The 26,665-nt window shown below is 41.1% G+C and overlaps 2 protein-coding genes across 7 annotated transcripts; one reads left to right on the top strand and one right to left on the bottom strand.

The window, feature by feature from the left end:
- Positions 1-987: 987 nt before the first annotated feature.
- Positions 988-21,259, top strand: LOC116063080 (ELKS/Rab6-interacting/CAST family member 1). 6 transcript variants are annotated; one of them, XR_004897826.1, is made up of 22 exons: positions 988-1,196; positions 2,628-3,399; positions 3,527-3,715; positions 6,124-6,415; positions 8,037-8,164; positions 8,320-8,394; positions 8,495-8,650; positions 8,859-9,026; positions 9,801-9,968; positions 10,100-10,237; positions 10,391-10,531; positions 10,797-10,937; positions 11,111-11,304; positions 12,009-12,020; positions 12,731-12,866; positions 12,995-13,126; positions 13,406-13,462; positions 14,083-14,243; positions 14,446-14,593; positions 16,070-16,165; positions 16,392-16,471; positions 17,535-17,702. XR_004897826.1 is itself a non-coding variant. In XM_036002976.1 (22 exons), the coding sequence occupies exons 2-22, from the start codon at positions 2,854-2,856 to the stop codon at positions 18,631-18,633; spliced, it is 3,402 nt and encodes a 1,133-aa protein (XP_035858869.1). In that variant the 5' UTR covers positions 988-1,196; positions 2,628-2,853; the 3' UTR covers positions 18,634-21,259. The 6 variants fall into 6 exon arrangements, 4 of the variants coding, with proteins under 4 accessions (XP_035858869.1, XP_035858870.1, XP_031173806.1 ...); XM_036002976.1 differs by lacking the exon at positions 16,392-16,471 and adding an exon at positions 18,496-21,259 and having other exon boundaries at positions 17,535-17,720; XR_004108174.2 differs by lacking the exon at positions 13,406-13,462.
- An 882-nt stretch (positions 21,260-22,141) lies between these two features.
- On the bottom strand, positions 22,142-24,787 carry LOC116063085 (F-box/LRR-repeat protein 14-like). Its single transcript, XM_031317955.2, has one exon. The coding sequence runs from the start codon at positions 24,168-24,170 to the stop codon at positions 22,959-22,961; it is 1,212 nt and encodes a 403-aa protein (XP_031173815.1). The 5' UTR covers positions 24,171-24,787; the 3' UTR covers positions 22,142-22,958.
- Positions 24,788-26,665: the final 1,878 nt, after the last annotated feature.

Here is a 26,665-nt window from a genome sequence, read left to right as displayed (position 1 = left end):
TAATTGGGATAAAATTTCAATTACCATAAATTATGCATACGCCTCTAAAAAGGGTTTGATATGTTTAAAATCTTGCATAATTTGGTCCGAGTTTAGGTGTCAACACAAGTTAGAGCTGTCAAAAATATGTTACAATATTTTTTGAATATAAAGACCCTTATGATTTTTTTTTTAATTCACAAATGCCTTTTCTTCTGAAAAAAAAATGTATACGTTAAATAATATATAATTAAATGTTATCATATCATTCCATTTATACGGTTTAACACTTCTGTTGTGAAAATTGAAAACTTTTTTTAATTGATACATGTTTGGACAAAATGTATTACTTTGATCACACCATTATTAGCTGAAGCCCTGTTAACAAATTATAAGATTTTTTATCAAAATACAGGATGTTGTTTGTAAGCCTTGAGGTCTGCTTTCTAGTCTCGCTTTGCCAGACCCTCCTCCCAAAGCGCGCTGAAGGAGCTTCTTTTAGACTGCAAAAGGAAAAAAAGACATTTATTCTGTCATGAGTGGCAAATATACTATCTCGTCATACTGTTATACATACATGTTTGTTATTGCATTTTGTGGAAAAAAGAAAGCAATCAGACAAACCATTATATTTTTTGTAGCAACCATTCTGGAGATACACTTTTCCAAGTAAGCACTGCCCCCTGCTGGTATTTGTTAACTAAACATTCCATTTGTATCTCCTTTCATATTATTTTACACAAAATGAAAAGCTCACCTCATTCACAATGTCTAATTAATATTTTATTGGTAATATCCGAGATAGTTACTCAAATTTTGGCAAACTACATTTGCATCGGTGCCTGCTTACTGAATGCACTCCAGAGTTTACCACAATATTTACTTATATCACCATATTTATTCAAAGCTATGTATTTTTGTCCAAATGTTGGTAGGTCTGTTTTCTGTTGCTGTCTTCATTTACCACCAAAAAGCTCGTGACCGCGCATTTAAAATTCAAGCGTGGCGAGGAAGACTGTCGTGAACGCGCATAAGAGGCTTGACGTCACTGAGGCGCCCTGGCTCTCCTGAGCCGCTGGTACTGCTGGCAAAAGATGGGAAAAAAGATAGACATCTATCTAGTAAGCAACATAAAATGACGGGTTTTGCAGCCGTAGTCCGATTGACAGAGGATTCAGTATTGACACTGATTTGAACTCTACCAGACAACAAGAAAGGTAACGTTAGCTTTCACCACTGGTGTTAGCGAGAGAGAGAAAAAAAATAGAGGTTTTGGTTGACCACATAGATTGGATGGACTAGCCTCCATATGTCACGGCGAGCTAGCGTTAAACGTATGTCTGTGCATTTCATAGTTTAGCTCTTTTCTTGAAATTTACTTGACTCACAGCTCTGAAGAAGAAAATCGTAGCTTAAAATGAAGCCGTTCAGTAGAGGTGAAGGAAATGGATATGGTTTGATGTGGGTGTCTCCAAAGCAGACCCTGTAACGTTACCGTGTCGTTAGAATTGCGCAAAATGCTTTAATTGTGGCTTAATGTATCACATTTAACATCGCATCTAATGATCTTATCACGCCAGGTATCTAGCTATCTATTTGACCGAATATTATTTCTATTTGCATTCAGTTTTACGAGAAGGACGATTTTTCTTACAAATGTCCACCATGGACAATCCCCTTTTCCCTCCCTTGCTGGTTTTAATCCATAGCGTCAGCACATTGGAAAAAATACTCGGAGCTTCAAGCTTCATTCCGCAGACAACATTTACGAACCAATTTACACATGTCAAGCAAACTACAACAATAACGGGATAACACGTACGTTAAAGGTAGAAATATCAGCATGTACTGTTAGCCGGTATGTTAACGTAACGTTAGCTGCTAGCAAGGCCACGCAGACTAATGTTAACCCAGTTAAATGGCTGTGGTGGAAATTCAGTTGAAAACTAAAAATATGAAACTGAGCACAAACCAGCATATTCGGATACATTTCCGTACACAAATCCGCTTAAAGTCTTGTAATGTTATATACCAGCATTTTGACTCAACTTGTCCGACAAGCCTGACAAAAGGAGTTATGATGACTTACCAACATTTAGTAAAATGATAACGTTACATCTTTCAACTTACTTTTTTTAGGGTAAACAGTGGCTCCTACATCTACATCCTCAAGTAGATATATGTGTAATATGGCGATTAGCAAGGACTTTGTTCTAAAGGAAACCACTTGAGAAGAATTTTGTACTTAGACATGATTTTAAACAGTTACATAACTGTCTGTGCTTAGATTTCACTGTCTTATCTGGATCCCCTCCTGCAGTACAGAGTGAAAAAAGTGAACCAAACATTAAATGTAGTTTTCCCCATTTTGATTGTGATGGATATATACCCCTTTAATGACTCCCAGTGAACTATAGACTGTATGTTAGACACCACTGGCTTGTTTTCATATGGGGTGCCCATAGTTTGATGCTGATTCAGTTGGGTTTTGATACTGAATTTTATGCACAGCATTTAAGCTATTGCTAATTTTCAACTCTTCAACTACTTTGTCTATTTTACAAACATTTGATTGTATTTTTAATTGATAACAGACACTTTGTGAATGCTATTGTCATGCAAGTTATAGGGAACTGTTTTCTTTGCAGATTGGTGTCATAATTTGTTACACTGGATTGCTCCTGTTAGAAGAGGAAAGTCTGTCAGCATTGTCTGTCCCTGAAAGTGGAGAGCCTCAGATCTCTATTTTATCACCCACCATCTCCAGTTGAAGCAGGATCACCACCACATATTCACACAATTAGTGAAAGTCACAATCACAAAATCATCTAGATTATATACAGATACCTGAGCTCATACTTATTATAGCAGAAGATGTACGGTAGTGCCCGCTCTGTTGGCAGAGGGGATGCCAACCATAGTGGCGGAAGAGATGGAGGTGGTACTGGTAATCAGGGATCTGGCCGTTCCCCTCGCCTTCCTCGTTCTCCTCGGATGGGACACCGTCGCACCAACAGCACCGGAGGCAGTGGAGGAGGTCCTGGAGGAGCAGGAGGCAAGACGCTTTCCATGGAGAACATCCAGTCCCTCAATGCTGCGTATGCAACCTCAGGACCAATGTACCTGAGTGACAATGAGGTTGCCATGACAGGTGACCACCTTCCCAAAAGTGGTGGGACAGTGACGACCATGGGGAGACACAGGGTGACATATGGGTCAAGGGGCAGCAGCAGTGGAGTTGTGGCCGCGAGCACCCCCAACATCTCCACCTCAGTGGCTGCCAATGCTGTGCTGCCAGCAGGCATGATGGCAGGTGATGCTCTAGCTTTTGGGGACCACCACATGGCCTCCACTGTTCCCCATTCTCTAAGGCAGGCCAGAGACAACACCATACTTGACCTGCAGGCCCAACTGAAAGAGGTACTTTGCTCATTTCTTTCCAAGTTTGCAGATTCTAACAAGGATTTGGAATTTTTGACAGGAGGTTGAGTTGCTGGGTTCAACAGAGCACATTTACAGTATTTATGTGCTACTCCTGCTTCCTCAGATTCTGCGTGAGAATGAGATGCTGCGGCGAGAAGTGGAAGTAAAGGAGAGCAAGCTAAGCTCCTCTATGAATTCTATCAAGACCTTCTGGAGCCCAGAATTAAAAAAGGAGCGAGCTCTCAGGAAAGATGAGGTTTCTAAGATCACTGTCTGGAAGGAACAATACCGTGTGATTCAAGATGAAGCACAGGTGAGTGTTCCCTTGTATTTATTTGAATAAATAGAATAGATGTTTTTAAAAATCTAAAAATTCCTGTTTCTGATTTGACTACGTCATTTTTTTATCAATCTAAACATGTTTGACTGGAAAAATGCATTTCACCCAATGTGTCAGTTTTAGCACAAGTGTGTTTCTCTCTTTATTCTCTCTCTGCATAGGCTAGAGGCAGGTTTTTAACATCCAGTTAATCCTCTTATATGCAGCTATATGCTCATGCTTAATAGATGAAAGAGGTTGTAAGTCTAATGGCTGCATTAGCATTTCTGTATGTTTTAGAAATTGCTGGATGTGGTAAACATGATGAAAATGTGGAGAAAGTGCACATTTAAAACTGTTTATATGCATTGTAGTTTAACTGCAGAATTCACTTTTAACACTTTTGTTATATTTTCCAAATGTCAAAATGCAGTATACAACAGTCTACTGGACTTATTATTGTAGAGTTGAATGTGTGTTGCCATTCATCCAAATAGCTTCATTTCTCATTTTAGGTGCATAAACCTATCATTTTCATATGCCCTTCATTCCCTGTTACTACATCTGTGTACATTTTCACTTGTTTTTCCCTTCCTTGGCTCTGAATCTAAAGAATGGAGACACTGACTTTTCAACATTTGAGGCCAGCTCCTTTTTCATCAGTCTGTCAGCCTGCACACGTGTATACATACTGTATGCACACATGTTTAACAATTTTTAAAATAAGTGAGTAAATATAGACACAGGGTCTATTTTTAAACCCTACAGTTTGTTGTGGGAATTGCGCAAATTAAGTGTCATTAATGAAGAGAAATAGTCTTTGTTTCACTGTGATTCTTAATGGATGGGCAGATGTGTATAATTTGCTGTTTTCACTCCTGCTGAGTCACAGATTCACACTGTGGACTAATTAATGCCTGAGTAGCGCAGGACTAATCAGTGGGTGCTGTAATTTAAAGATCTCTGCTTTTATATGTCAGCCTCCAACGCCCACGCTGGCACACATGCAGCGGAAAGCACAGACACACACTCACAGGCATTTAGCTAATTACAGCTTCAGTTAAACTGCATGCCCTTATTGAATGTAGGTCCAACTGACGGTGCATATGTGTGCGATTGTATGTTTATGTGTGTCCTTTCTGTTCCTATGCTCGCTCTGCTGACGTGTGCTCTTCCAAAATCCCTACGACAAGGCAATACATCATTCTCTGTGATAAGTGACTGCTATAATCTAGTCTGTAATAGTGTGAAATGGTCATTTGTACTTAGACTTGGTCATCTATCGTTTCAAACAAAACAAAAGGTCAGATACTCGCCTGATGATGATAATAATAATCAGTTATTTCTTGTTAAATATCAGTTTAGTTAGTGCATCACATCTCCTATTCTTTGTGCTCTCTCACGCCTAACTGTTGTCTCTCCTCAGGCAGAGAGAGTGAGAATATGGGAGCCGAGGATGTGTGTGTGTGTGTGTGTGTGTGTGTGTGTGTGTGTGTGTGTGTGTGTGTGTGTGTGGTCACAGCAGTGAGTCAGCCTTTAGTCACAGGGTGGAGAGGGTGATGGAAAGGGAGGGTTATTCAGAGGAGAGGTGAGAATATTGGAGGGAAGAGAGAGGGCGAGAAGCAAGGTAGATGAATAGCGTGTGAGGAGGAGAATAGTGTGTGCCGATGGAGTGACAAAGGAAGGAAAGGGAGGGGGCTGGAGGAGGAGGACAGAGAGAAACGAAGGCAGACACTGACTTGTCTCTTTGTTCAGTCGTCTGAAAACGCTCACAGCTGGTTCAGACCGGGGTGTAACACAGCCTTGTGTCCCTGTCTCACATCAGCTCTGCCAAGTGTCCGTGGCATCAGATGCCACAAACAATGCAATACTATACTGGGCTGATTGTGTTTCGCCACTTGTATTTCTCTGGGCATGAAACGTAACACTGTCCACAAAGCCCGGCTGTTAGGGGTGCATCTGTCAGGGCACTGTTGAATTGATTAGAGGCTGATTTTAATAAAAAAAAATGCTGTAACACAATATTCTGCAGGATCCATTCCCATAAAGTGGGATGGCTGAAGTCCCTGTGTTATTCAAATAATCCAAAAATTCCCTTCACCTGTGGCTGGGTTAGCTCAGTTGGTAGAGCGGGTGCACATATGTAGAGTTTTATTCCTCGACACAGAAGGTTCAGGGTTCGAGTCCGACCTGTGACGGTTTCCTGCATGTCTTCCCCTCTCTCTCCCCCTTCATATCTCTGCTGTCCTATCCATGTAAAGGTAGAAATGCCCCCCAAAAAATTAAAATCTTAATCTACCCTTGTGTAAATCATTTTGTAATAAAGCAAGTAAGTCCAAAAAAATGGACACAAGAACAGATGAATGTTAACAAATGCGTGTGTTTCCCTTGTTTGTTTCTAGCATCTCCAGATGACTGTTCAGGCTCTTCAGGATGAGCTGAGGATCCAGAGGGACCTGAACCAGCTGCTCCAGCAAGACCCCAGCATCCAAGGCCGGGACCTGGCCCTGACATCTGAACCTACAGAGGAGAACTACCGGCGGCTACAGGCCGAGCACGAGAGGCAGGCCAAAGAGCTCTTTCTTCTTAGGAAGACCCTGGAGGAGATGGAGCTGAGGATTGACACACAGAAGCAAACCCTGGGAGCCAGAGATGAGTCCATCAAGAAACTTCTTGAGATGCTGCAGAGCAAAGGTGGGTTTAAGTCACGGGAGAAAAGTTTAAAGCTAATTGCCCCTCATATAGTATTAAAGTATCAACACCTTGGCGGAATGTTTAATCCAATGCAAAACTGGGCTTCAGATCAGATAGATAGATAGATAGATAGATAGATAGATAGATAGACCTTTATTACATCCATACAACGAAACTGTAGGTGCATTAAAGATAGTAAACAAGATACACAATAAATAGCTAAAACCAAGAATAATTGAAGACATAAAAACACAAAACGACTGGAGAGGAGAAATATTTCATATGGTGTATGATTATTGCGGTATGATAAAAGCATGTCATTGGTTTGCATGTGTGTGAAGTGTTCTGATGGCCCATGGAAAGAAACTGTTTTTCAATCTGTTTGTTCTGGATTTTATGCTCCTATACATCCGCCCAGAGGGAAGCAGGCTGGGAAGGTAATGTCCAGGGTGAAGATGGTCGTTGATAATCTTATTAAATCTGGAGAGGCAACGAGAGCTGGCGATGGCATCAAGGCATATTGTTGGCCAATATATCCTGATTCTTTTACAAAACAGTATATAAGTCAACAGGAAGTCAATACGTTTCTCCACAAACATTTTGGGTCTCGAAAGGTTTTGGTCTCAGGCTTTCACTTAAAGCTGCAATGTTCCAACTTACTTGTTTCCCCTCAGCTCCGCCCAAGCTCTCTCCCCTGCTGGCCAAATATGGGTTTCTGCGCTCTATAAAGTAACCAAGATTCATGCTTTAATCCCACGCATGCTTCTGAGGCTAGGAATATCTGAGGGATTCATGCAGAGACCTTTTGCATAGGTGTTTCCAAAAAATAATTTGTTCATAGGTTCTTGGTGTCAGAAAATATATAGATATCACATTTGACAAAGTAGATGCAGGAAACTAAGAGGAAACCCCAAACCCCTTTTAAACCCTAGAGGATATCTTTGATACTTTTAGATATCCCTTCCTGCTGAACAGAGTTCAGTTTGAAGCATAAAACAAAATCTCAGCTCCTGTGTTAGCCTGTGCAGGTTAACCACGTGGCTTATGATGCTCAGGTTGGCTGTTACAAAGACTTTGACGTAATAAATGTCTTTCTACCTACTTCATCTATGGCAGGGGTGTAAAACTCAACTTCACTAAGGGCCACACTGGAAAATGAGAATCACATCAAGGGACATGCTTAGTTTATTGACATGCTTTTATTTAATCGAAAGTGTCAAATATTTTTGACTGTATTATTGCATGTCTCATATAGTTTATTTGGTCGTCATAAAGCCCCTAAAAAGTCAGCAAAAAAAGTTCCATAGCCATCATAGAATTGAGCAAATCAAGCAAAACGCCACACTGCTGACTCACAGCAACCTGTTTCACAGCCTGAATATGCAAATTTCTGAGTCTCAAAGTCGGCAAATCTGCCAAAATTGTGTTTGGAGTCTCGCGTAATTACAGTTTGAAAAGTTTCTCGTCTTTTTGGTTTGGCGCACAACTAGTCGGGCCAAAATTGATTGTGAACCTAAATTGATATGCAGGCCGGATCAAAATTTGTGAGGGGCCGGATTTGGCCCACGGGCCTTATGTTTGACACATGTGATCTATGGTAACCAAGGTGTTGTGTACTCAGGGCCGTCTGCCAAGGCATCAGAGGAGGACCAGGAGCGGACCAGGAGACTGGCTGACGCAGAGATGCACAGGCATCACCTTGAGAGTTTACTGGACCAGAGAGACCGAGAGATTAATGCACTAAGAGAGGTAATGTCCAGTCCAACCATGAGAGATATAACATTACATTTTATTAGTCTAGTGATGTTGTTTTCTCTCATTTATACTTTTAATATAAAACTGCACATGGATATATATTTTATACACACATGCTGCAACATGTTCTTCTTCATCTGACCCAAAAGGAGCTGCACCGTAGATACGAGGGAACCCCCGAGTCCACCAAAACTAAGGCTCTACAGACTGTCATCGACATGAAGGTGAGTATTTAAATAAAGCAGTGTGTCTGAGTATGTTTGTGTTATGTTTGGTCACACTTGTTCATTTGAATGCGTGTGAGCTCCTCTTTATCAACCCCAGGATGCAAAAATCAATTCAATGGAGCGGGGCCTGAGAGACATGGAGGAAGAGCTGCTAATGCTGAAATCCAATGGACTTCTGAGCTGTGAGGAGCGTCAGGAGGAGATGAAGCAGATGGAGGTCTACCGCAGCCACACGAAATTCATGAAGAACAAGGTATGAGACAACATGAGATGGAGTTGACTCAGTTGAGTCAGTTGACTGACCTGTTGTAGTGAATCTTAAATTCAGAAGCAGAACTCAGACTCCAGATATCCTGATACTTTTCCTCGGCAGCTGTCCATCTTGAATTCACTAGAAACTTCAATTTGCTAAGTTTCATTTTCATCCCTCCTTCTTTCCCCCATGACCTCATCTTTTTCAGATGGAGCAGGTGAAGCAGGACCTTTCCAGGAAGGACACTGAGCTGCTTGGTTTGCAGACCAAACTGGAGACGCTCACCAACCAGTTCTCGGACAGCAAGCAGCACATAGAAGTCCTCAAGGAGTCCCTCACTGCCAAGGAGCAGCGAGCTGCCATCCTACAGACAGAGGTACAGCAGATCTATACACTCTTGCCCAGGGGACTTAGGGAATAGGTGTAAAGCAAGAGCATTTTAAAGGTACATATGTTATGTAGTGAGGGGAAAGACTTGTTTCTCCTACTTCTGACCGATAAAACTGCAAACAAAAGCACAGAAGTCACCATATGTTAAAGTGCTCATATTATGCTCATTTGCAGGTTCATAATTATATTTAGAGGTTGTACCAGAATAGGTTTATGTGGTTTAATTTTCAGAAAACACCACATATTTGTTGTACTGCACATTGTTGCAGCTCCGCTTTTCACCCTGTGTGTTGAGCTCCCTGTTTTAGCTACAGAGTGAGACATCACACTTCTGTTCCATCTTTGTTGGGAGTCGCACATGCGCAGTAAGTACTGCTAGCTTGTCAGTTGCAGAGTATGAGGGAGTGCCAGGCTAGCAGCTAGGCGAGCATTATAACGTGTGTTAAAAGGTGACGCACGTTCGTCATGGAAGTAAAGGCTGGACTACAATAGAGCTGTTTGGAGCAGTTTGTGAACAGTGTTTTCTCTGGAAGATGCTAAGTCCCTTTGGGCTGGACTTTGGGCTTTTTCACTTTGTAAACCTATAACATGCAGAAAGATATATAACACCATAAAGGAAAGGGGAAAAGCCAAAAAGCACAATATGAGCACTTGCAGAACTGCAGAAAATTTCCAGTTTTCTTTGCTTTTGACCACTTTTGTGATCGTGACACAGTTATGGTCAGCGACTGTTGTAAGTTGTCCACCTCTACCTGACCAGGTGGATGCCTTGCGCCTGCGCTTGGAAGAGAAGGAGACAACTCTGAATAAGAAGAGCAAGCAGATACAAGAGATATCAGAAGAGAAGGGCACGCTCAACGGGGAGATCCACGACCTCAAGGACATGCTGGAGGTTAAGGAGCGCAAAGTGAATGTGCTACAGAAGAAGGTGATTTGGACTAAGCGCCGTTTCAGAGATCTTGTGTTGTTTTAAATGACCACATGCATTCATCATGCTACAATGTGTGTCCTGTGGCTGATGTTCATTAAGACTGATGGTTGCTTGTGTTTGCTCTGCAGATTGAGAACCTGCAGGAGCAACTGAGGGACAAGGAGAAGCAGATGAGCAGTCTGAAGGAAAGAGTAAAGTCTTTGCAGGCAGACACTTCCAACACTGACACTGCTCTCACCACACTGGAGGAGTCTCTTGCAGAAAAGGTGAGTTTATGTCTGCACATACCATGTTAACTTCTGACTACAAATTGCAGAAGATTGTAAATATTTTCTGCATGTTCATTTGTAGCGATGTATGTGTGTTGATTGGTTGTGTCCGTCAAATTATTATTTTCTTTCTCTACCACCTCCTCCTAGGAGCGCATCATTGAGCGTCTAAAAGAGCAGCGAGACAGAGACGACAGAGAGAAGACGGAAGAGATTGAGAGTAACAAAAAGGAACTAAAAGAGTTGAAGGAGAGACTGAGCTTACTGCAGGGAGACCTGTCAGACAGAGAGGTGAGAAACGGATACAGGAACACAAGCTCACAGAACGACATGCAAACTGTTGTTTACTGTGATTCTATTAATACAGTTAAACATTACTGTCAGTTTTTTTTCCATTAGTCTTACTTTGTGATGAGTCATTGATGCCAGTATAAGCTCTAATGCATTTTCAGTCTCCTCAGTCCCATGCTCTGTTAGTTTGATAAGGTGTGTGTGTGTGTGTGTGTGTGTGTGTGTGTGTGTGTGTGTGTGTGTGTGTGTGTGTGTGTGTGTGTAGACGTCTCTGTTGGACCTGAAGGAGCATGCATCATCCCTGGCCTCGTCTGGGCTGAAGAAAGACTCCAAACTCAAGAGTATGGAGATTGCATTGGAGCAGAAGAGGGAGGAGCTCTTCAAAGTGGAGAACCAGCTTAAGAGAGTGAGAACCTCAAATAAAGAAATCAGGCAGCTCATGTGTTGGCTCAGCTCTACATCATGCTCCTAAATGTTGTATTTTTTTATGATTATGACATGACTCTGTTATCTAACCAATTCCTGTGGAGTCGAAAGTGAGTACAACTGCTTTCTAACTGGGGTCCTGTCCTTTGTCAGGCTCAAAATGCAGCCCTGGAGGCTCAGGCCAACACTGAGGTGGCCGAGCGCATTAAGAACCTCGAACAGGAAGTGGCCCGCCACAAAGAGGATTCTGGGAAGGCCCAGGCTGAGGTGGATCGCCTGCTGGAGATCCTTCGGGAAATGGAGAATGAGAAGAATGACAAGGACAAAAAGATCAATGAGCTGGAGAGGTGGGTGGAAACATGCATGTTTCAGTTACTCTCAGAAATCTTCTGCAAGGATGACCGTTCATGGTGTAAAACTTGAAAGGTGTGGACATTCAGTCTGCACCATGTGTTCAAGCTCTGCCCTTGTCACTGCACAGTAGTTAATGAATGTTAATGTTAGTTTTTAATTGTTAGCCCTGGAATAAGTAGTGTATTTAATGTGTAAAGATTTTGTTGTGACTTTGTGTCAACAGAAGTTTGGAATAATTGAGTCTTGATTTTACGTGCTGTTTTTTGTGGTGTTAGGCAGCTACACTGTGCTTTCTGCTGTCTGTTTTCATCCCGGGACTTGTGACCACTGTCCCTCATGATACACTGATAGAAATTTTCCTTCAATGACATCATGTCACTGTGGAGATGGTTGCCCCCAGCACATTAAATGGTGAATTATAATGTAATTTGGCCGTCATTTTTGCATCTTCGCAGTATTGCTTTGAAAGCTGATGTGGTGAATGTTATTAGCAGACCTGTTATAAGCTGGTAGGTAGTTGGCATAGGCAAGCATATATGTCATGAACTATAAGATCCTCCTAATCCTAGAGCTGATGTGTATGAGCCCCCCCACCTCCTTTTTTATTCTCTTCTTCTTCATATTGACTCATCTTCCTGGTCTGTTTTTCTCTTTACTGCTTTCTTGTCTTTACACCGGAAATCTTTCACCGCACCAGTTTGGCCTCCAGGTTAGTATTTGCTATTTTTCTTTCTTTCCCGGCCCAGGCATCCTTATTCTTTTTGTTCTCTTCTCACATTTCTCTCCCTTGTTTCTCTCCACTTCACCTCTCCATAGGATGTGGTGTCGCAAGCAACTGCCTTGTCCTCTGACTTCTGTTCATGCCCAGTTTTCCTCTTTTCCCTTCTTATTGTTTTGTCTTTCACCCTGAGTCAAATCTGAGATTGACTCTTTGCAGAGCTGTCTAAAATCTTGCCAAAGCAAGTCTGTAAGGGTATGGTTTTAACTGTCATTTCAGCGTGTTTAAAGAAGGGGAGCTTTTCATCGGATCATATCTCTTTAATCGCATTCGATTTGAAAATGCTTTTTATCTGCTGCCTCACACTGTATTTACTTACAATTGGCTACAATCATAACTGGCTCCTAACATTCTACATGGATGATGAAAATGAAAATATGAAATATGCTTCCTGTACTTGATGTGTAATTCTTGGTAGTAAAGGGGGCTTCCTTTTGGTGTCAGACCAACATTTATTTGGTGCATATCTGTACTACTAAACATAACATATTTAAACTTTTTTCACAATGTTCCATCTCATTTCAATTGGAATGATAAATACAGTAACAAAAATTACATGTGAAGTGGGACAATAATACAACGTAACTTATACATGTACATAACATGTAACTTCTCCCATGTATCCCATGGTGTCCCTGTAGGCAGATGAAGGACCAGTCGAAGAAGGTGGCGTCTCTGAAGCACAAGGAGCAGGTGGAGAAAAGCAGGAATGCTCGACTCATGGACGAGGCCAGGAAGAGGGAGGACAACATGTCTGAGAGCTCCCAGCAGGTGAAGGTGAGGCATGGGTACGGTTCGCATGTATGAACCTTGCATTACAACAAAGTTCACATTTGCTGGCACAGACTTACTAGTTCAGCATCCAACAAACCATAGTTTGACCACTTCCTACTCCTGTTCTGAAGGACACTCTGCGTCAGAAGTCGGAGCGCATAGAAGAGCTGGAGGAGGCCCTGAGAGAGAGCGTTCAGATCACTGCTGAGCGAGAGATGGTGCTGGCACAGGAGGAGGCTGCCAGGTCACTCCAGGAGAAACAGGTACACAGCTCCCCCTAAACAAACACAATCAAAGCAATATTATTCAACCCAAACGATCACACATACAAAGCATGTGTATCTAAACACATCTATATACAGATAAAAGAAACCCCTTCATATACTGAGATTCTTTCTCCCTCATCTTTTTGCTGCCTTTGTGGTGTTTCTCATCCTTTCTTCACCTCCTTCCTCTCCTCTGGCCTCCGTCTCTTTATCAGTTCTTTTATCTTTTGCTTGTCATTTTCTCTTGTTTTCTCTCTGCTACACACCGCCTCTCAGAAGCACTCACTCAAACCAATGCATGAGTCCAACCTCGCCCACTTTAAGTGGTCTAAGGTATGAGCCCAGTATGTGTGACCTCCCTTCAGTTAGCAACAACACACAACACAGAGGGGGAAATGATAACAGCAACACCTCTACAATGTATGCAATAACACAACAACCCTGCAATACATGCATTTGTGAAGTTAGATTATTTTTGGGGAATTTGCATTTGATGTTGTTGGATTGCATTGTTTTGTAAGCTGTTGCTGTTTCCAGCCCTTGTAAATTTCATGTTATTTTGTTTACCTGCTGTAACATTGCAATGCTTGAATTGGGTGGCACGGTTATCAAGTAGCCAATAGAATTGATGATTTGGGGATGAATTAATTACTCTTTCATTCAGTCAATTGTAATTTAAAGCATGTACTGATACGAAACAATAGTACTCCTGTGCCCTTTTTAAATGAATAACAGGTAAATGAAATTTTGTGCTGTAGTTTAATGGTATCTGTGTTATAGTCCTCCCCAAAAGCCAACATGAATTCTGTTGCCCCCGTCTCATTAGAGCACTGCATACTGATAAGTCATCAAAAGTGTCTTTCCATGAAAAAAGCCCTGATCCTCACTGATGGATTTAGGTCATCTGTTTTACTCTATTCATGATTGAATTGTTGTTGTGTTTGTGTTCCCAGATGGAGGAGCTGCTGGGAGCCATGGAGAAAGTAAAGCAGGAGCTGGAGTCCATGAGGGCCAAGCTGGCCTCTACCCAGCAGTCTCTGTGTGAGAAAGAGGCACACCTCTCAACCCTGCGAGCTGAGCGCAGGAAACACCTGGAGGAGGTGCTGGAGATGAAGTAAGAAACAAGCTCACGCGTGCACACACACAGTAGGGTGGAGAAGACTCTGGAGTATCGATTGCTGCCTTCATCCTGTAAAATGTCATCCCATTCTGTCCTTCCTCAGCTGGAGCATGATTTTCGGCGATGAATAATAAATGATAATTGAGCTATTTACTTGTGTGGTTAAATGCCATGTTGTTTCATCCCCACCTAACAGGCAGGAGGCGCTGCTGGCTGCTATCAGCGAGAAGGATGCTAACATTGCCCTGCTGGAGTTGTCCTCCTCTAAGAAGAAGAAGACCCAGGACGAGGTTGCTCTGCTGAAACGGGAGAAGGACAGACTGGTGCAACAGCTCAAACAGCAGGTGGGGAGGGGGCTGCTGGTATTCATGGAGGGGAATACATGATTGTGGTGTTTCAGTAGTTCAGGGATCCTCGCTGTGATTTCACACACTCGTGTTATTTCCATTATTTTTCCTACACGTCTCTCACACAGAATATGCTCACCAGTAGGGAATAGAGTGCAGGGACTCTGTGTTTTACCAGAAAACAAAATTGGAAAGATTGGACACTGTAAGTCAGTGGCAGCTTTTTTTTAGTAACAATAGTTTGTGTTGTTCTGCAAGGATACATCACAAATGCCAGTGAATTATGTCTCTTAAGGATTATATGTCGCTCTGTGGAGTAACTTTTCCCACAAACAGTATTCTCTCTCTCTCTCTCTCTCTCTCTCTCTCTCTCTCTCTCTCTCTCTCTCTGGCTACAATTTAATTCAATTAATTGATTTAAATCGAAACCATGAATCACTTCACTCAGTTCCTAATTCTGAGCACAAAACAGATCTGAAACCAGGTAAGGGGCATAAAACATGTATATTAAATGTTTTGACCAGCATGATATTTGATTCATGGCAATTGCTCTCTTTGTTTAGCAGAGGAGGCCGACGTTTACATCAACATTAAAGTTTTTATCAAGCCAGGGGCATCTATTGTAGCTTCACGTTTCCTTATGCTTGGAACAGTTTAGTTCTGCCGACTTATGTTTTTATTAGTTTTTTTTTTTTGAAGAGCTGGCCGATATTATCACGATATTGTTGACCAAATACCTCAGTGTTGATATTGCAGCGATATTGTAGGGTTGACAATTGGTGCTTACAAAAAAATATTTGTATTTTTTTGTACCCACTAAGTGGGTAAAGAACAGTCTGGTAAATTCAAAAAATTACATCACTTTACTGTAATCCAGCCATTAAAACCAGGGACAGATAACACTTGTCATATTACGATATCCAAAACCTAAGACGATATCTAGTCTCATATCACGATATCGATATATTGCCCAGCCCTATCCATACCCCTCCCCTTGTTCCCTTACCGCCCACTCCCTCCCACCTTTCCATCCTCCAGTTCTGCCGACTTCTGCTGTGATGACAGGACCTGTCCGGTACATTGACTTGTCACAGTAGGAAAATCACAGGTGTAAATATTAAAATAATTGATGGCTGAATTCCATTTAGCTGCTTCAGTTTCATGGTCCTGGTATTGTGCATGCTGGCTCACTGGATAAATGGGACACTTAAATAGGAACACTTGTGCTTTTCTTACTGTGAGTCAAAAATATCTGCTGTGAAAAAGGTCTTTTGTCTGACTCTTGTTGGTATTGCTGGACTCGATTCTAGGATGTAGCCACGACGCCCACAAACCTCACTAATGATACTATTGAATAAAATGTACTTATAAGCTATGGACAGGACTGCTCATTATATGAATAACTTTATTTATTTATTTACATCGTGTCCCTGTGTACAGTGTTTTATTATTCTTACCATTTTTGATTTACAGACTCAGAACAGAATGAAACTGATGGCAGACAACTATGAGGATGACCATCTGAAGACTGCTTCGGACCAGACAAATCACAAACCCTCTCCAGATCAGGTAGCTTACCTAACCACCAATTATTCATGTTTTCATTTCATCCTGAACAGCTTCTCAAAAATGTCTGTAATTGATTTAACAATGTTGAACTGATGCCTACTATCTGAAGGGAATTATGATTTTGAAATGAAGGTTTTCTTCTGTCTTTTTAACTTGTCTGTCTATATACACACTAACCAAATGTTCCTTTTGTAATGCTGCGATCGGCTTAACTTGTGGCTAACAGGATGATGAGGAGGGTATTTGGGCGTAGCTGACCTTTTGCCCTCCCCCTCTCTCTCTCTCTCAGCCATTAGGTTCAAAAGGGTGAGCTCTAATGGAAAGCCAAACCTGTCACACCTTTCTTCATCGTTGCTCTGTGGCATGTTTACTTTACTTCCATTCATTGTGTTTTTTAAAAAATTTCTTTGCCATATACCATTCCTCTCTCCTTTTAATATTGATGGTCATTATCACCATTGCTTGGTCTTTCTGTGATCTTACCGCTCATCCATGCCTGCCTTTAACACTGCTCATGTATTGCTTTTTAGTGGCTTATGGGAAAGGGATTGGGGGGGGGGGGGGTCTCTGAGTTTGCATGCACAAGCTAAGAGGATGAGATAATTTGGATCCTGGCTCAGTCTCATCGCCCCAAACTAAAGCATCTTAGCTCTGCATGCCACTGCTCTGACACTGACGATTAGCTCCTTACATTTTGACCCACACAAACAGGTGATGCACTGAATAATGGTTTTAACCTCCTCAACGTAGTCTGACTCAACGGATGTACATTGCTGTGATAAAGCCTGACATCCAGTGCATCTCTCCCCTTCAGCTATCTATTTTGCAAGGGCACCGTCGCTGCATCTGGGGCTTAGTGCAGCACAGGACGGCCGTAATGGGTTCAAAGAAATACAAACAAGCCAGAGTATTTATCCCCCTATCCCAGAATAGATAAGCGGTGTAGCCACACCATACTCCAGCAATGACACAGCACTGTGGAGATAGGTCTGGCTATGCAAGACTGCCCTTGATGTAATCAGTGGTTGAGTAAGTCCCTTTAGACACTTTGTTGAGCTGCACATACACAAATGGCAATCCATGGGTACTCTTATAATGCACCTGAGAAGGTTGTGTCTAATGTGAGATGGTGATGGCTTCATAAGCATGCATGCAGAAGATGTGTTTTTCTCTCATTTTTTGTTTTCATACAAGTGGGGTCTTTCATTATGTTCAATCATTGAAATGGGACCATGGCTCTTCCTTCGTTAAACGTCTCCATGTAGTCTGAAGAATTTATTATTTTATTATACATCATTTTCTTCCCCTTGTTTCGCCTCTTATTTTCCACACTGCCTCACACTCTCTTCCCTTTTGTCCCACGCTGCAGATGATAACCCCTCTCCTAAGCCTGTCCCAGAACCGCAGTAAGCTCAAGCTCTACATCGCCCACCTGACAGACCTCTGCCATGACCGGGACCCCAGCATCCTCAGCCAGCTCACAGCGCCCTCTCACTACCACCACAGTGACCCTGAAGACTGGGAGGAGGAGCTCCAGAAGATGAGTGTGGAACAGGTAGAATATAAGTTACAAGTATATTGGCATAAATAATAACTTTAAAAAGTAAGACTTTGGTTTGCTTCTGAATTGATTATAATTCGAATGAATAGGCCTGCATCAACACAAACCGAGAGAAAGTAATTAACAAAAACATACAATTCACAGTGCGTTAATGGAAACCAAAGAAATAAAAGTACCGTAGGGAAAATGTATCAATTAAAGGCACACAAGAACAAAGTTTTTCAAAATTTGATTTGAAAGTGGACACCTTTACGGAACATTTAAGATAACGAAGTTGATTTCAATTAGTTTTACTCGTTTTTATATATTCCTGATGTAATAATCCTTCAATTAGCGCGTCTGTTATATATGTTGCTGTGGAGAGCAATTGTGGCTTCCATGAATGCTGAGTGTGTACTAGGGTAGTGACAAAGTATCTTGGATTTAGTTGTTGTATTGGTGTATTAAAAAGAACAGTCAAGTCAGTCACTTTGGGAGTCATAGCAGGCTCCAACCCTGTTTTAACTTGCATGATGATGCAGTCCTTTAGTCATTAATTATATCAGGGATAGTGCCTTTAAGGGAACTTAAATAAATGGAGAATTCCCTCACCATTGCTAGATTCAAATTACATGCCACATTCAAGAAGGCTTTTTTTTTTTTTCTTCAAAAATTCCTAAATATGTATTTTTTTAATAATTTTTTTTTTATAAATGCAGAGTTTTGTTGATTTTAAAAGTCTGTTAAAAAAACTTTTTTTTTTTTTTTTTTCTTCTTTCTTTCTCTCCAGTTGGAGCGAGAGCTGCAGGTGTGTGAGAAGGAGAGCGGAGAGCTGCAGGAGTACGCCAACTCTGTTCTCCAGCAGATTGCAGACTACTGCCCCGATATCCTGGAGCAGGTTGTCAATGCCCTGGAGGAGTCATGCTGACACTCTGACATCAGACACAACCCGGAACGAAAGCTAGGGCATTATCTCAACCCCATTGAGCTTTTCTTCCTCGCTCCCCTCGTCCACCCTGGAACAAACTTTCACGACTCCTAAGTGCTTTCCTGTCTCGTGTGTCTCTGTCAGGCCTGTAATATGGAATTAGGGATGTTCACAAAGTGTCAAAATGTTGTCCGATAGGGCACAAATATCAGATTACACACTGCAAACTGAAATGACATTTAATGACAGCTGTGGTAGATGGTTTAGTCACAGTGGGAAGAGAAGAACTAAAGTACAAATCTAATCCCATTTCAGGCACGCATTTGTGAACTCCAAAATTAGATTTTTACTTGTGGTATACTTAAGTATTGCACAACTGTAAGTCTGGTACAGGTGCGTTGGGAGAGAAAGGATATCAGATGAAAGAAGCAAAGTCTTGGAGTATACTGCCAACCTTCCTCTCCCTAGACGTCTTCATTTAACAGCTAGATAAAGCACAGTTACCTCACCCACTTAGATCTCAGTCTTTTACCCCTTAGATTCCTCTTACATATTTTCAAGTTAAAAGGGGTAAATGTATTCCTTACACGGGGCAGGAAAGCACTTTCTGTCTTAGAGAACTGGGGAGCTGCTACATCCAGAGGGGAGCAGAGAGGAGCTCAGTTCAGTGGGTAAATCATGGAGCCATGAAGATGCTTATTTTGTATTGTAGTCGGTGTTCCCTAACTAGTAAGTTGGCGTCACTAGTTAGAAATACAACTACTGGTGGCCAAACATCTGAACACATAGGAAATGCCACTGTTTAACCAAATATAAATGCAGCATGTTCTCCAAATGTTCCCTCTCCTAGCTTGGAGCTGTGGATCTGCCATTGTAGCCAGGGTTAAGTTGTAGGTACGTTTAACTGTGTGGTCTGTGGCTGAGTCACTGGCATGAGAGGGGATCAAGGCCTGACCTTTTAACGCAGGTCAAAGGCCAGCTTTTAGTTACACTATGTCCTCATTACAAATGAGAGAGAGAGAGAGGGGAAAAAAAGCTTTTATTCTCTGTGACGTATTCATTTTAGATGGTTTTGCACTCAACGTCCACTTGTTTATGAGGTATGCAATGTTTCTTTTCAGAACGTTCTAGTGGCCTTGGAGCATGCACAGAGATCAGTACTGGACCTAATGCAGGGATATTTATTCCTCTGTAATATTGGTGCTAAGGCATGATGTAAGAACTTATGTGATTCCACTGATCATTCAGTCTCATCCAAAGTTTCTATAGATGTTACTTAAAGCCCACCTGATCTTTAGTTTGTTGACTGAATCACTGAAGAATACAAGCGACACCCCTTTTTCTTGTATTTTTCAGATCACTTACAAATGCAAGTGATGCCTCCTTTTATTGTGTATATATATATATTTTTTTTTTTTAAATCTTCAGGGCTGAGGTTTTTAATTGCGTAAGTGCGTCTACATTTACAGGAAATTAGTCACTTTTCAGCAGATTTTGACTTTTTAGATCAGTTTGTAAATAACGTGATATTTAACACATACAGTGACTGAATAAAGGTAACTAAGTGGAAGGTGTTGTGCATTCTTTAAAAAACCTCAAAAGTTAAAAGCAGTGCAGTTGTCTTTTGTGTCTAATTTTGTCTTCATGACAAAGTGTGTGTGTGTGTGTGTGACAGTACTGCCATAACTTGCGGAAAGTCATGTTCTCTAGAGCTATATATAAATATAATACATATATATATATATATAAAAATGTTTACTGTATGGATATGCATTGAATGTTTGCACAGAATCTTAAAGAGCGAGCTGCTCTGAACAAAATGGCCGTCGAGTTAGTGTCTTCAGCAGAAACTGAGGAAAGAAGTGTCAAAAAAAATAGTGTCAAAATAATGTATAAACTACAAATGTTTTCAAACCGTGACTGTGTGATGGGAGAGTACTTTTCTTGCATTTATTTCTAATAGTCATTTTTATACTTTCACCCAATGGTGATGCAAATGTATTACCCTGAGATTCCAGTGTTGTCTTTTCTTCTTCCCTGTTATGTCAACGTTTTTTTGTTGGTTGATGTCCAAGGCAGACTGGGCCTGATGGATATAAAGTCAGTCTCCAATCATAATGGCGCTTCTGCTGTTATAACAGGAACATAATGTTACAAAACTGCATCAGGACGTTTTCTAACAAACTTCCTATGTATGGTTGATTTACAGATACATTTGGAGGTTATTTGGGATGCTTGTTTTTGTACTTCGTCTGTCAAACCTCTCGGAGTGGACCTCTATTTCCCTCCATCCCTTTTTTAACCCCTCACCTTTCACCACTGGGTTCAGAGAAAGCATTTTGTAATGTGTTTAATTCCCCTTACTTTGGCCTGTGTGTCCCTGCCCTTGCCTTAATGTCTCGTCATCTTTTTCTTGACTCTTAATTGAGGAACACAGAGCTGATTAAGGGGCTTCTGTCAAGTTCATGGTGTATATATTTTTTTTTTCTTTTGCATTTGTATAAGAAATGTACTGCCTTCTGTCTGTTCGTGTTAAAATCAAACTGTGTAAAAAGAAAGCAAAACAGACATGTTTGTGAGTTATTTGGATTTTGTATGTATGTAAATAAATAAATTATAAGCCTTGGTTTCTTGCAAAAAAAAATATTCAAACAAGTTACAGATAGACATTACTGTTTACTTAACTTATACCGTAAACTCCACCCAAATGCGTGAATCAGAATCTGATTCTGAATATTCTTTAACAAGGTTGAAGATGACCGCTCCCAACTGATTTCAACTTTGCAGCTGTTATGTTGATTTAAAGGTTAAAGAAAACATGTTACATCTGGTAGTTTTATACTGTAACACCTTTTATTATTGAAAACCAAATTGTAGATTAGGACTTAGCGGAGTTAGTATAGTTAGAGCCCAGAGTCCTCACAAACATATTGAGAACATGCATTGCATTCTGACACTGAGATCTTACTCAAGGTTGGAAACTTGCTGAATGGGGCTTTAAACCCAGGTGCTGGGACACAGCTATGTAGTATTTTAAGTTTTTCCTAGAGCCAGTGGGATCCAATAGGAACTGCACTTAGTTCTCCAAGTGTACATTTCTCCACAGCAGACCTTTTTTTCATTTAACATAAATGCTCAAACATTATCCAATGTTTAATTGCCAGTTTGTTAAAAGGTTTGAGGTGTGACTGAATTCCCTTCAGCTGCACACGTTGAATTGGTATTCTCTGCTGTGAAATAAAGATATCTCAATCACATAAATCACTCTAGATTTGATTTAGTGGTATACTGTGATACAAAAGATCAAAAAGGCATTCTTCTGATTATCTTGTGCAGCATATACCTAAAAAAAACTTTGGTATTAAGACTTGTGTTTTACAGATGAAAGATGTTAGATGCAGATGCAAATGGTGCCCTAACTGCACAACCCTTAAGAGATCTATGTTCATAATTATACATTTAAATAGTTGGTAAAACTGTTACAAATTCTATAGATAAAACACAAAGCTGAAACATATTTGCCATCTTTATTCATAAATATCACTACTGTATGAATATAAAACAATCTTAAATTACTGCTTTTTTTTTTTAAACAAATACTCTGACACTATCGATGGAAGCTCCTCAGGAGAAAAACCACTGATAAAACAGTTTTAAGGTATTGCATATAGCCTTGGCAGCTGTTAATTACTACACCTTACTGTAGTTGTGTCGAACCTTTGACAGAGTAGCATACTGGAACATCTGATACATACTTATTTCCTCAGGAATATGAAACATAGCCAACTATACACAGGTAAACAAAAACAGACAGACGGACAGGAGAGATCCACCCACTTCAATTTGAAGTACAATTTTGTCAACCGTCACTCAATACAAAACATATTGGTTACACAAGTTAAAAATACAAAATTTGCCTTTCTGTTAAGAGTTAAAATGCCTACTAGCTATTATTCTGCAATGAGATTATTATTTTTTTTTAAATATCTAAATCTCCATTGGTACGTGAGTCATAAAAATATGCAATGCAATTAGTATTCAGCGATTGTAGGCACTCCTGTGTTTGATGGGTGAGGTAGCTAGATAGTAAGAACTGTACACAGGCTGAGATTAAACAATGCACATCAAAAGAGAGCATAAGACTGAAACTTAGAGTGGAGTATTGCAGCGGAGGTGAACAATATTCCAGTGATCAATGCTGAGTCCATCTCCTTGTTTTTAGTCACAGTATAGAATGTAAGATTAAGAGTGGATACAGGCAGTCCCTTTCAGTACACAACTGAGCACTATACACAGTGAAGCACATGTATACTAAATAAGAGATTTCACCTCACTCTCTCACTCTCAGTCATCTGCCACAGTCCCAGGTTTAACACTTTAAGGCACGGGAGTTGTGTTATCCTCTCCAGACCCCTCTTGGTGATCTTAGTACAACCGTACAGATCAATCCCTGTCAGCTGGGTGAGGTGATCAGCTATCAACTCCAACCCTTTGTCTGTGATCCTCACACACTGTCCAATGTTGAGAGTCTTGAGTTCGTGCATCTGGCGTACCATCCTGTTAATGCCATCATCACTGATATGGCAGGAGCAAAGAGAGAGGGACTTGAGCTGGTACAACCCCTGGGCGATGTAAGCCAGGCTCTGGTCTCCGATCTTGTCACAGAAGGAGACATCGAGTCCAGACAGCCGGAGGGAGCCCATGGCCAGATGCATTATCCCTGTATCACTGATGTTATCACACGACCGCAGATTCAGGCTGCACAGGTGGGTCATATGCGACAGGTGGATCATCCCTGCATCCGATATCCCTCCACAGAAGCTGAGGTTGAGCACTTTGAGCTTGTTTAGGCCCTTTGAGACATGTTTGAGAGAAAGGTCAGTCAGCTTCTGGCAGTCCTGCAAGGTTAACTTCTCCAGAGACAGGCAGCCTTCTGCTGCGCTGCGGGTCATGCCAGACAGGTGCCCAATGCCCACATCGGACACATGCCTGCAGCTGCGCAGGTTAAGGCTCTTAAGTCTGTGCAGTCCCCAGGCAATGAGCAACAGGCCGGTGTTTGTGATGTTGCTGCATCCCCCAAGTTCAAGCACCTCCAGGTTTTTGAGGTACTGGGCAATCCTGCCCAGGCTGGAGTCCGTGATCTGTTTACAAAGACTGAGGTTCAGCACCCGCAGGGATGGGATGTCCTGCACAAAGGCATGTCCGAGTCCGTTGTCTGTGAGGTTGAAACATCCACACAAGTTCAGGCTTTCGATGTGCGGCATCCCTTGAATCACGTAGCTCAGACTTCGTCTTAAGCTGAGAATCTGAACTTTTTTGATTCCTCTGGTCTGCAGACTGGGGAACAGAGACGGGTTTGCTCGCCGCAGATGTAGCTTGGCTTCCACCCCCCTCCACACCGACTTGTGGTAGGACGCGTCTCTCCAGGCCGCGCACACTTGGGCTACTCTTCCTTTGTCTTTAACGTCCAGATAACTGAAAATAATGGCCAGGATCTCCGGGAAAAGGCACGATATGTGTGTCTCCATTTCAAACATTACTGCAGGTTGACTGCTTTTAGCAGCAGAGGTTGATTGTGGGCGACAGTACTGTCGTGGTTAGCTCGCCGAAACTCTACTGCCGAAGTTGCTGGCTGGCTCGGCAACGTTAGCTAATGTCCGCTATCATACGTACAGGCTAACTATAGCCAGTTAGCTTTGTGTGTAACGTAACAAAAACCCACCCATCTCGTAGGAGCGAAGCTTAATATTTCATTCAATACAATTATGGTACAAAAGGAGCACTAACGCCACGGGTCTTATGTTGACAACGTGGACGCAGATATAGGAAACTCCGAAGGCAGTCTTAATATTTACCTAGCAGGGTAGGCTAACGCTGTTGCGCTAACGTTAGCAAACCTCGGCGTAGCGTTTTAGCTAGCTGTCTAAACTTGTGAAAAGCCGAACAAGATCCCCGTCCAAGCTGTCCAAAACAACCTATCAGTTACTCCAGCTCATCGCAAAGCGTATCCAAGAACTTGCAGAAACTTTCCTCAACAAAGCTGTTTGTTCGTACAAAGGTAACTGCCAAGCTTCTTTACTAACCGAGGCATTCCAGCAGCGTCGGAGGAGCATCCCGTCCCGGATCACTACAGATGAATAAACCAGCTCTATTGGCTTAGAGTGAGCTAAGCCATTGGCCAGCGGCTCATAGTGGAAGAAATAAGTATCGTTGTGTTTGTTTGCATGTACTGAAACCAGGCGCAATTACATTGTAGGTTAGGGTTTGTAAAGAAAAGAAGAACAACAAATAGGTAGGCTATTAGTTATAAGTACAAGGAAAGGTTACACAGTTTTTGGCTAACTGTATGCTGACACTTAACATTTTATATACACACAGAGGCTACAGAAAACAAATCCACATAGGCATAAAGCTTAAAAACATATTTGAGAAACAACATCTGGACAAACAAATATCAGGTCAAATTTGAATATTGGAATATAGCCTACTGTGTATAGTATGGGAGGTAGGCTACTTTAAGTTACTATACAGGAGCAAAGTACTAAAGAGCCATAGCTGCTCATGTGATTTCCTAAATCCTAAAACATCATCAGTAAATTAACATTAATTTATTGTTAGAACATGCATTTTTAACATATAATCAGCCTTTAACCACTCAGTTGACCAAATGTTATCAGACCATTACATTATCAAAAAGTATTCTTATCCCTAGTGTCACAACCAACCAGTTTGTATTTCTTGATGTTTTACCCCCAGTTTCTTATTTTTCTTTTTTACAATAATTTTGGCAGCAAATTATTTTAATGGAACAAAAACAACAGCAACAAAATAGGTGTTGGATGTATTCTACTGGTAATACATGAAAGTATGATAACATATACAAGTTGACATACACACAAAGAACATCTTAGAAATGTGTTTGAGCAATTCGGGATGAAAATCCAAAAGGACTTTCTTTCTACATCAGTTGTGTGCTTTTCCACACTCTTACATTGTGAAATTATTTAAGGTTAAATATTCTGTTAAATATTCCCAAGTGTTGAGAATATCTAGGTCTACACCAAATTTGACTTGATTAAAATACGTGATTATAACATATATTTTAGTTGATACATCATTAATTGACATTGATGTGTATTTCCTTGATATGAGATATAAGATATATTCTCCTTGAAATCAGGAGCCATGTAACCCTATTTATTGTTGGAAGCTTTTCAAGGACCAGAGAGGCTGCCTCATCCTCCAGATGTAAGCTGAACACACAGTTTCTATGAGTCCTCATCCTAAATATTGTACAACCTTTTAAAGTTAGTCACACATCCAGCATCAACCTGTGTCACCTGTCTCCCTCTTCTGGCAATTTGGTGTAATGTCTTTGACCTGGCAGGAAGCTTGGAGTTACTGCAGCGAGGCATTCACTGACCTGGTCACCTCTGGCTACTAGGAGGACACACAGCTGGTGCTTTACAATGATTGTTGGTGGTTCAGTGTGTAAAGGTCAAGAGAGGCAGGATGTCTTAGAGATGCCTGGGTCCTGAATGTTCACACTAAGCATTTAACTGGTTTACAAACGAACAATAACAGAGATGAACAAAAGGTGAACACAATTGTGCACAATAAATGCTATCTAATGCAATGGAGCCTATTTGACATGTCACAGTAGGAAATGCACATGTGCGAATAATAAAATGAATGATGGTTGAATTCCATTTAGCTGCTTCAGTTTCAGGGTCCTGGTATTGTGCATGCTGCCTCACTGTCACACTGTCACGACTTACTGGGACACTTTAAAAGAACAAAACCTTTGTTAATGTTATTAGTAACACCTGTGCTTTTTCTTCAATAACAAGTCTGCTGTGAAAAAGGCCTATAGCTTTACTCCTGGCATATTTTGTATTTTTAATGAACTAATTTGAATTATTTCTTTTGTGTTTCATTGTTGTATAAAACATTATATATGTGTATGTATGTATATGCATATATAAATATATATGTCTTAATATAATAATATCCCTCTTTTGTTTTTGTTTTG

Source organism: Sander lucioperca, chromosome 7, assembly GCF_008315115.2.
Source record: "Sander lucioperca isolate FBNREF2018 chromosome 7, SLUC_FBN_1.2, whole genome shotgun sequence".
NCBI classification, from domain to species: Eukaryota; Metazoa; Chordata; class Actinopteri; order Perciformes; family Percidae; genus Sander; species Sander lucioperca.
Note: the sequence above shows the minus strand (reverse complement) of the source record. Positions and strands in the feature narration are given on the sequence as shown.

Coding starts and splice junctions, on each gene's coding strand:
- LOC116063085 (XM_031317955.2), bottom strand. CDS start 24,170: ATGTTTGAAATGGAGACACACATATCGTGCCTTTTCCCGGAGATCCTG.
- LOC116063080 (XM_036002976.1), top strand. CDS start 2,854: ATGTACGGTAGTGCCCGCTCTGTTGGCAGAGGGGATGCCAACCATAGT. Junction 8,395..8,494: donor AGACTGTCATCGACATGAAG/GTGAGTATTTAA, acceptor TATCAACCCCAG/GATGCAAAAATCAATTCAAT. Junction 9,027..9,800: donor CTGCCATCCTACAGACAGAG/GTACAGCAGATC, acceptor CTACCTGACCAG/GTGGATGCCTTGCGCCTGCG.